The sequence below is a fragment of the Thunnus maccoyii genome, chromosome 11 (genome assembly GCF_910596095.1).
Source record: "Thunnus maccoyii chromosome 11, fThuMac1.1, whole genome shotgun sequence".
Classification (NCBI taxonomy): Eukaryota; Metazoa; Chordata; class Actinopteri; order Scombriformes; family Scombridae; genus Thunnus; species Thunnus maccoyii.
The window spans coordinates 30,938,810-30,949,454 of record NC_056543.1 but is presented as its reverse complement, the minus strand read 5'-3'; the positions used below and the strand labels follow the sequence as shown (position 1 = coordinate 30,949,454).

The 10,645-nt window shown below is 38.1% G+C and overlaps 1 protein-coding gene across 1 annotated transcript; it reads left to right on the top strand.

Annotated features, from left to right (window-relative positions):
• The first annotated feature begins 3,085 nt into the window (after positions 1–3,085).
• Positions 3,086–10,039, top strand: hpxa (hemopexin a). Its single transcript, XM_042426259.1, has 11 exons — positions 3,086–3,161; positions 3,981–4,080; positions 4,698–4,720; positions 4,868–4,945; positions 5,185–5,336; positions 6,489–6,642; positions 6,981–7,193; positions 7,592–7,687; positions 8,516–8,646; positions 8,736–8,883; positions 9,537–10,039. The coding sequence occupies exons 2-11, from the start codon at positions 4,019–4,021 to the stop codon at positions 9,764–9,766; spliced, it is 1,287 nt and encodes a 428-aa protein (XP_042282193.1). The 5' UTR covers positions 3,086–3,161; positions 3,981–4,018; the 3' UTR covers positions 9,767–10,039.
• The last annotated feature ends 606 nt before the right edge of the window (positions 10,040–10,645 follow it).

The window sequence follows — 10,645 nt, the reverse complement described above, 5'->3', positions numbered from 1 at the left end:
GCAATGACACAAAACAAAACAAAACAAAAAACCCAAAAATAACAGCAAAGTTTCAGTAAGCCACACAAATAATAACCTTTCAATGTTCGAAAAGGGCGTAGAATGAAGTAGAGAACTTTTCTAGTCCCCCCCCCCCTTGATTTGATCAAATCAAAGTTCACAAACCAATGGGTGACATCACAGTGGCTACATCCGTATTTTTTACAGTCTATGGTGATGACATTGATTTGGGTAAATTTACAGCATTTGAATATTTTGCTTTGGAACTCAAAGCAGAATTAACTGTACTTATCATTACATTATATCAACAACCAAGATATTCATCACTATTCCTAAAGGAATTCTCAGAACTGATCTCACTTGGTGTCACTAGATATGACAGGTTAATCCTGTATGGAGACCTGAACATTTGTATTAACAAAAATACTCCAAAGCTATGGAGCTTGTAAATCTACTGGACAGTTTTGAACTCACCCAACATGAAAATGAAGCCACTCATCAGCATGGTAACACTCTACATTTAGTAATAACAAAAGGGCTAAACATTTATAATGTCTCAGTATTTCAACTACCTGTTTCTGATCATCACTGTGTGTTCTTTGATACCAATGTAACCTTAACAAAGACTAAAAGGGAATTTTTGGTTCAAAAGAGATTCCTAGTTGACAAGGCTGAAACAATGTTAACTAATGTTATGAGATCATTTGAGCCATACACTTATGACAGCTCCTTAAATTACATGGTTGAAAATTTCAACAACGCATTGTCAACTACTTTAAATACTGTTGCTCCACTAAAGTTTGACTGACAGAATCAAAAACAGTGTTAATGACACCAAGAGAATCAGTCAGGCAGCTGAAAGAAAATGGAGGAAAACTAGACTCACATGTCACTGTAATATATACAAAGAAGCCATGACTGTCTATAACAATACATCTGGCAAGAAAGGATTACTTTTCCAAGATTATTACAGAGAATACTGGGAACTCCAGAATATTGTTCTCCACTATTATTAATATTATATTATATTATTATATTATATTACTTTTATATCTTTCTTGATGTGAAGCACTTGGTGCATGTAATTTCTTTTGATGTGAAGCACATTGAGCTGCATTTTTTGTGTGAAAGGTGCTATACAAATAAAGTTATTATTATTATTATTATTATATATACATTACATACAAGTAATGCATCATGCATCAAGTTTATCAGAGCACAATTAATTATTGTTTTATTGTTTTGGGTTTTTTTCAGATTTTTTTTTTTTGGCTGCCTTAATTTGAGGAGTGTGGCGGGACAGGGGGCAGGGGAGGGAGACATGCAGACGTGCAGTGGGGTCCCTGCATGGTTGTATAATCAGAGCTGGATAGGACGCTGTTGCTCAGCCTTGCAGCCAATTTTTCCCAGTGGTCACTTGCAGTATTGCAACAAAAAATCTCCCTGCCACCCTAAAGCATTTTCCTCATAGACCACCATTGTAAATGAGACATCTGTAAAACCTTGCACTGCGAACAAAGTCAATTATGACTTTCTTTTATGAACTGTGTTTCCTGCAGATAATTCAATGATGAGTTGATGTATAATGTAGACAAATTAAATCTAATGACTTTCACTATTACGGCATTTGAACAGTAGCTCCAATGTCGAGTCCATGTCTGTTGATTTAAGCTAAACAACTGAAGAGTTTCATGCTGTTAATTCAAAGGTGCATTTTTGACAGAACCACAGAAAGGCTCAATCATTAACCAGTCTCCTGCTTCTCTATCACAGTAAACCGACAAATCAATATTCCAGTGCACACCAGGATTCTAGGATCGACACTTTTTATTAACATATTACATTAAAAACAAAAAGAGGTGAACCACACATTTCACATGTGGCTTCGTCGTTTAAACCATCTCAAAAATGTACAATAGTATGTATTTTGTAATCACGCTATGAACTTACAGCCAGACATTTCACTATGGCATTCACAGAAAAACTACTTTGTTTGTGTTTGTTACAAACTGCAAATAAAGTAAATAATGTATATGATTATACAATAACTCATTGAATAATAACAACTGATCCACTTGTGAAAAGGCAGGTATGGTTACACAAGAATACTGATGTCAAACATGATCATTGTTTGTTAAACTTTGATTACAGAGCATTTTTAGCTTGGCTTTTTAGGTTTTCTTAAAAAAGGACCTGATCTGACCCCCCTTTCTCTTTTTAGGGAACATTTTTGACTGCAGTAATAAATTAGTTGATGTTAAAGTGATTGCATGCACAGAAATTAGCAAACCAACACTAATAAGTCTAAATATAAAATCAATTGTTAGTTATATCCAGCAAAGACATTTTTTAATTTTGTTATGTGTCAGTTGTATAAAATGGCAATACCAACAATTTCATATTCACCATCATTCATTCTCATCACACAGTGCAGCAACTTGCCAACGATGTCTAGCCTGAGGGTTGCCTGATCATCTGGTTAAGGTCCCCCCCCCCATGTCTTGGTGAAAATGCACAAACCTTAGAACTCTTATAGATCTTGCAAGTTAATATTACATTGTTTGAGATTGCTTAAAAATATTGGTAGGGCCAATTCACTTTGCTGAATTTACATCAGCTTTTTAGTTATTTCAAGAAATATTGAGCTTCTTCCAATTTGATAATCTTCACCCTTTTCACTTAAATGTTATTCTGCTGTTCTCAGCACCTTTAATTAGTTTGTGTGTTGTTGCCTTAAAAAAAACTGTAGTGACATAATAGTGACCTAAACAAGAACAAGAACATCTAACTTATTTTCTCCATATAAAGCTGTTGTGGCTAACATGTTAGTGGACAGTTGCCTATTTACACATCCGACAGACACAAAGCAACATAGAATTCAAATGGAGTTGTGTTTGTGTCCACCAACATGCGGCTGCTGCAAAAACTTGATGTACTCTTAACTACAACTAGGAGCTAAAAGGTGCTAAAAAAGTTCTGTAAGGCTGCATATTACATATTCTATAAACAGGAAATATACAGACAAATACTTTTGTAGCATGTACGTGCTATCCAAAGTGGAATACTTCTAATTTCACTGATAAGTATTACATGCAACAAGTCCCACCTACTATGTTCTGTTAATGATCACCATACAAATATTATACAACATTGATTTGGAGGTTTGTGAAGTGCAGTGGTCAGCAGTTTTTATTTATTTTTGTTGGTGCACTGGGTTAGTCACCTCTGAGGGTTGGATGTCCTAGATGCAGATCAGGCTTGGAAGGCTTCTAGAATGTTCTGTTTGTTATAGATTAGGAAACAGATTTCTATGAGCATGTTTATTACAAATGTTATTATGTTGAAATGGCTCATACAGTGCAGTATATATAATTTTTTCTTTAACAGTTTTTCATATCACAGCTAAAAACATCAATCTTCAAAGTTTTTTATTATGCATAAGATCCTATTATATATAGGATATTTATTTTAAATTTTGGGCACACATATGCATCAAAGGGAAGCACACATATTCTCTACCGACAGTAGGTCTTACTATTGCCATAGATATATTTGATGTTGATCTATGATGCATTACATCTATTAACAATTAAAAAAGCTTTCAGGTTGTTGTGTCAAATGTTTAAAGGTGACAACAGCAGAGTTACAGCAGAGTTGCTTGATACACATCTATCGATCACATTTTCATGGTGAAATGGGAGCCTTCTGATTCTATGAATCTTTGCTGCCCCAGGATTCACTTTCCTAGTAACTGGTCTGAGCAGTGGGATGACTGGTGTGGAACTCTGTGGGTGTCAGCTTTAGTGCACGTCAAACATTGTGGGCGTCTTTGATGAATGCAGTGTGCCAGCACATTATCAGCCCCTCCTCCTTTGGTAGCCTACCCAACATGATGTAGCCCACGCAAACTGGGCTGTAATATAAACGGTTGCTGCAGCAGCAGCCAGGGTACCTTTTGCTCAGCTCTGCTCTCTTTCTAGGCCTCTCCAGTCTCCCCTGGACCAGAGGACTGCTCACCATGAAGCTGCTCGCACACATCCTGTGTCTCAGCCTGGCTCTGGCTATGGGATGGGCTGACTCGTAAGTAGCCTTGCACTTTACCTGAAGGGACTGCACCAGTGGTTGTACATGCGGTAGACTTTTTAATGTTTTTATGTATTCTTTCTCCCTCCATGCAGCTGCTGATTTTACTTTATTTCAGTGCAGACTTAAAACTTGCTTCTCGTATGTAATCCATCACAGTGAACATCATGTTATGTCACTGTTGCTTGCTAATACAGTCTAAAGTTCATAATTGAGCAATCTGTACTGCATTGTCATGCATCATTAAGTATATGTATGACAATGGCTGCCTAGAAGGAAGGAAAACATATTAGTAATAAAAAGCAACTACTGCACACTTTGGAAATTTTAAATACAATATCAGGCTGATTTATGGGGAAACATAAAATGATGGACTACATGATAGTTTTTAAACATAATTTTACAGCTATTTAGAGGGAAAATATGACAGAAAAAATAGTTCAAAGCTTTATTTTCAGTCTTCAGAAACTTTGAAAAACGTCAGTCACGTCGCTTTTTTGCTATTAGATTTGGGGCTACTTTTTGCAGCATGTCTAAAACCCAAATGTGAAGAAGCTTTTACTCTCTACAAAATGAAATGCAAATCATTATCTTTTCCTGTTCTGTTCACCCAGGCATCACGAACATACACATGAAGGTGAGTTGATGTAGGGCATTCATACTTATTTTAACATCACTAGTTTGACATCAGGGCCATTAGGGAGACACATCTCATCAGGTGATAAATATTAACATTTTATTTAAAGCTTTCCTGTCAAATCCTCCTAACCATGATACTCTGCAGCTGAACCTGACCGCTGTAAGGGCCTTGAGATGGACGCTGCTGTAACGTGCGTGCTCGGAGGTGCATTCTTTTTCAGCCGTAAGTCTATATGTTTAAGAATCACAGGTTGCATTAATCACATGACTTATATTCATCTTATGTCCTCAAAATACATTAAACGTGTCAATTGATGGCAGCACACCAAGTCACTAATACAAGTGTTGCTTTCTGTGAAATCATTCCACGTTTTGGTTTCACCTCATGAAGTTTCAACTCACAAGTTAAGAAGGAAATGTGTATTGTTCCATCTGAAGGTTGAAGCTTGTATTTCCTATCAGATGACCACCTGTTCAAGGGCTTCCATGGCAAAGCAGAGCTGTCCAATGAGTCCTTCCCTGGGTTGGATGACCATCACCACCACGTGGATGCTGCTTTCCTCATGCACTACGAGGACGAACCCACTGAACACAAACGCGTGTTCCTCTTCCTGGTACAGTTCAGCCTTTAACTCCTCTGATCTATCTCAATTATCATTCCTTCCTAAAAATGCACCCTTTGGGTTAAGGATTTGCTGAGCAGGGGCCCCAGAACATGTTACGGATTATAGATATTGGCTGTGCACAGCTGTTTTTGAGCTGTTGTTGTTATGAAGTTGTTATGGAGATGATAGACTGACTTTAATATTTTCTGATCTCATCACTGCCCACTCATTATTGACTGTTGTGTAATAAAAGTTCATGTCCTAGATTTAACCATTTCGCTAAAAAGCAGTCCTAATTGTATGATGTTTACTCATCTGTAACCAGATGTAAGAATAGGCTGTTTTATGAATGACTAAGCCTTTGTATAATCTCTCAGAGAAAAGCAGGGACACAAACACACAACATGCAGTGAGAACAAGTACAATAAAAGCATGGTCATGTTTGGCAAGAGACAGGCAATCAGATCAGACAACCAAGTCCTAAATGGGGATAGGCTTGCTTACAGAAATCCAATGAGGCCAGCAAAGGTGAAAAAACAAAGCAGGCAGGATAACAAGACTAAACAGGCTGGAATGCTACATCTAAGATGGCACAACAGACGATCTGGCAGACTAGTGTGGCCAAAGAGCAGGTAAATGGGGTGTCACAATTCTCCAAATCCATGATTCGATTTGACTTTCAATTTAAGGTCATGATTTCATTCAATTTTCAATTTAAACTTTTTTTTTCTCATTTTCGCTTGTGCTTCCCTGTTACAGATTTCCTTGAGATAACTGTGTAGTTTGGAACACTTTATCTGTGAGCTGAAGGCAGTGGAGAACCATTATTCAAAAGAAATATTATCCAAGAGTTTTGTCAAAAAATAAGAGCTAGACTTTCACAAGAGAAGATTAAGCACGACATGGTCTATATTTAAATCTTATTTTCAACTCTTATTTTCAAGAATCAATTTACAATGAAAAAAGACTGTTCTGCTTGCATCCAAAGGCTACTGTGCTTATGACACACTTCAGTACTAGGGTGATATTTTTGGTTGAACAAATATTTCAGATTATCACAAATGCCTGGAGCATTTTTTCAAATGAAAAACTTGGGTTGAGTACCCTAACCCACACACACACTCACCAGTCAGTTTAATCTGTGGTGATACTTTGATGCAGGACGACAAGGTGTTCAGCTATCACGAACACAAGCTGGAGGATGGCTACCCCAAGGCAATCTCCGAAGTCTTCCCTGGAATCCCCGACCACCTGGATGCTGCCGTTGAGTGTCCCAAGCCAGAATGTGATGAAGACTCTGTCATCTTCTTCAAGGGTTAGTGCACATTCTCACCGACTTGAATGCAAGAAAACCTTAAATATGTCTTACATGCGTTGATAATTACATTTGGCCCCCTGATGTCATGCATATGTAGTGCAGTCTGTTTTGTTGTGCCTCTGTAGTCTGCACTCCTTTACATTATATTTGAAGTGAAACAATGACTATGAGGTTAAAATACTAACCCCCCACCTCCCGCAAGTCCTTCACTATTCATCAAATATGAATGCTAAACACCTCAAACACCCTGAAAGTGCTCAGTATTAATGGCATCTGCAGAATATATCCATATCTTCAAAATATACCTCAACAATGTGTGTCATTTTTTTCTCTAGGAGATGACATCTACCACTACACCGTCAAAACCAAGGCTGTAGAAGAGAAGGAGTTCACGTCAATGCCAAACTGCACATCTGCTCTCCGCTTTATGGAACACTATTACTGCTTCCATGGACACATGTTCTCCAAGTTTGACCCAAAGACCGGCGAGGTCCACGGCAAATACCCCAAAGAGGCACGTGACTACTTCATGAGATGCTCTAAGTTCAGTAAGTAAAACATCAATAACATTTATTGATTAAACAGACATAATTTAAACAGTTGTATGTATTGTTTTAAGCCACCAATATATCAATGTATAATTGATGTGATACTTTGATAAACTTATGAGACCATGGTGGTGATGGCTACCCTCCCTCTCCCTTGTGTGTTTTTCTTCACTGTTTCCATTTGTGCCTTATTCGTTCCACTCTCTTCCATTGCCAGAAACTCTGAACGCCTATCTGTGTTTACCATCATCTGTTCTTGGCTGTAAAAAAAAAGGAAAATACTGTACAATAAAGCATGTAAGCTTGTTTGAGTGGGTCTAGAAACCATACTGGGCCATGTTAGACAAAGCTGATAAATATAAATGTACAAACTAATGTATCTCTTGTTTGCTGCTTAGGTGAAGACAGTGACCATGTGGAGAGAGAGCGCTGCAGCCGTGTTCACCTGGATGCCATCACAACTGACGACGCTGGAAACATGTATGCCTTCAGAGGTGAGGCCTGACAACACCTGACTAGTTTTGGGGAGGAACGGCTCCCCATTACTTTTAGATCAGGCATTATAGTTTTATGGAAAGGTATGTGCTGGAACAATTTCTTTACGAACTGCCGCCCAAGTCACTGCATCTGGATGCTGTTCATCTATACGTTTCTGTTAGTATTTAAACAAATGAGATGTAATGTGTTAATTATTGTGCTGGAAGGTGAATTATTGAACTTTGGTAATCGTATTTCCTTTTCTTAGTTGTGTAAAATCTGATAAATTTCCTCAAGTGATGTCATTTGTGGCAGTGTTGGTTAGGGCTGAAGACTACAAGTTTGAAAATGAAAAAACTCTGGGGTTGTGGAGTGAGAAAGTGATAACAGACCTCTGTAGCCCTCTCCTCATCTCTGCTCGAGGCTAGCAGCTTGAGGCTACATTAGCCACTACTAGCATAACAAGCTCTGACAAGGAAGAAGAATGCATGGAATAAAAGAGACAATATCTGTAGCTCTGCTACAGCGATTTTGATACCTTATCTTTTTGATACAATTTATAGTTGATAGTCCGACAATGTTACAGGGTGCAATCCTAAATTGATGGAGTACTCTTTTAATATGTTTAATACCGCAGTGAGAGCATTCCAAGCAGCTCTGTTCAGGTGAAATGCATCGTGAATTGGGTCTAAGTATACTTGGGTCTATTTAGACCGGGTCTTAACCTCCTTGGGCCCCTATCGGATTTTGTCTTTTTTAAAGAAAAAATTTACACATATTGAGTTTGGGTAGGTATTATTTTAGTGAAGACCTGAGAAAACAAAAAGCTTTGGATTGTCTTGCAGGCCACCATTTCATCGAAAAAGAAGAGGGCAATGACACACTGAAGGCTGACACCATCGAGAGCGACTTCAAGGAGCTACACAGTGAGGTGGATGCTGTCTTCACTTATGAAAGTCACCTTTACATGATTAAGGTAAACTACAGAAGCAACCACACACACACATCTTATATCCTGTCATCGCCTTTTCCTCAAAAGTAAAACACAACTTTTTTTCCATTCAGGATGAAGAAGTTTTTGTTTACAAAATCGGTGAGCCCCACACTCTTTTGGATGGGTACCCCAAACCTGTGAAGGAGGAGCTGGGCATTGAGGGTCCCATTGATGCTGCATTTATGTGTGGAGATCATCATATTGCACATATCATCAAAGGTAAAGACACAGACAGCACCTAAAATAATACACAAAACTGATTGCTTCGAGTTGACAACCCATGAATGAATTGTGGGATTGTTTTAGTAGGTTGGGATTGTGGAGGGAGCTGAAACAGCAAATGACATTCGTGTAAAGGTATCAGCAGAGTAGCAGCGAGAAGTGTTCACCAGCATGAATATGATTGGATGCTACTAGTCAGCTGGTAGCCAAGCAGCTGATGAATGAGACAGTGATGGCTCTGAATGAAGCTGACTGGTGATGGTTAGGTGAAGAGAGGTCTTCAAAACCATGTTAATTTTGGTTGAAATATGAAAGTCTTTTTTTTCAATGTCTGGCATATATTATTGGGATATATATTGTTTTATATATTGTTTTAACAGCATTCCAATGACTGTAGCAAAGATCTGTTTCACATTGAACCATTAGTCTTTTAAAAGCTGTTGAAACAATGGTTATATCTAACCCTGAGGTCTAGAAAAGTTTCAGATGTCTTTTGACCTACAAATTTCCAAATCAATGCTTACTGGGAAATACTTTGACACTATGACAAAGACCAGGTCAAAGCATCACTTTTATCGTACTGGATCCTTCCACAACTGATAAATAGATACAACACCCACTCACATCTCTTCCTGCTTTTTGTCCTTTAGGTGATCATATCTTTGATGTGGATATGAAGGCCAGCCCTCACACTGCAAGCGATGAGCGTCCAATTGCCCTCTTCAAGAAGGTTGATGCTGCCATGTGCGGTGCTGGGGGAGTTAAGGTGATCGTAGGCAGCCACTTCTACCACTTTGACAGTCCCATGTTGCTTGTTGCTGGCAAGGCCCTGCCTGAGCAACACAGAGTATCCATGGAGCTGTTCGGCTGTGACCACTAAGAGGCGTGCTTGACAGGACTGAATCACATACAACACAGTAAAACTTGGAAAAACAACAGCACCAACAACATCGTGCAGGAGGCCTCTAACAACAAGTCGCCAAGCTTTTGACTACAAGTGCTTACAGAGGATGATGATACTAGTTGTTCCCCTCCTGTGTCTTACCTCAAAATAACCCTTTCTCTGTTTTTTTTCTTTTTTGAGGGATTCTTTTCATAATTACGCTCTGTGGTGAGTTGTTGATTCAATTTGTACAGTGTTGATGTGAATAAAGATGAGTGGCGACAAACAACATAATGTGTCTACTTTGTCTTGCATAGAGGGACACTGATAGGGTATTTGGTGAGGCTTTAGTTCATAGATCTGTAATTTCCTAATAATTACCATGGAAGTTTCCTAGAAAGAACTATGTCATTTGGTAGTAAGTTCTGTGACAGTTATTTGAGTTTTGATTAGTTTAGATTTTAATAGATAATAGAGCGTTAACTTGTTTTTGTCACCTGTGTGCACAAATAAAAAAGAAACAAATCAGACAGGCCACTACAGTACCAGCACTAACAAACAAACTAATAGTGCAAGAGGACATCAGTATAACTCTAACTCTATTTATTTATACTTTTATGTTTGTTAGTTGTGTTGAGTTTATGAGCTATTCTTGATGGAGGGGTTTCCTTGAAATAACTGCTCCACTTTAATTCTAATCAGGAAATCTTTCTGTCCAGTGTATTTCATTGTATGCTTGCTTGTAGACGATTTATTATTATTATTATTATTATTATTGTTATTTTTTATTTTTTATTTTTTTAACATTTTTTCATGTTCTGCTGACTTGCTGAGTAGACTAAAAGGCTCTATAGGTTAAGTTAGCAGTTCATTGAA

Bases quoted from the DNA above. Each gene is read 5' to 3' on its own strand.
- hpxa (XM_042426259.1), top strand. From the start codon at position 4,019: ATGAAGCTGCTCGCACACATCCTGTGTCTCAGCCTGGCTCTGGCTATG. The intron at 7,194-7,591 runs GTAAGTAAAACA...TTTGCTGCTTAG, and splicing joins CATGAGATGCTCTAAGTTCA to GTGAAGACAGTGACCATGTG. The intron at 7,688-8,515 runs GTGAGGCCTGAC...ATTGTCTTGCAG, and splicing joins AAACATGTATGCCTTCAGAG to GCCACCATTTCATCGAAAAA.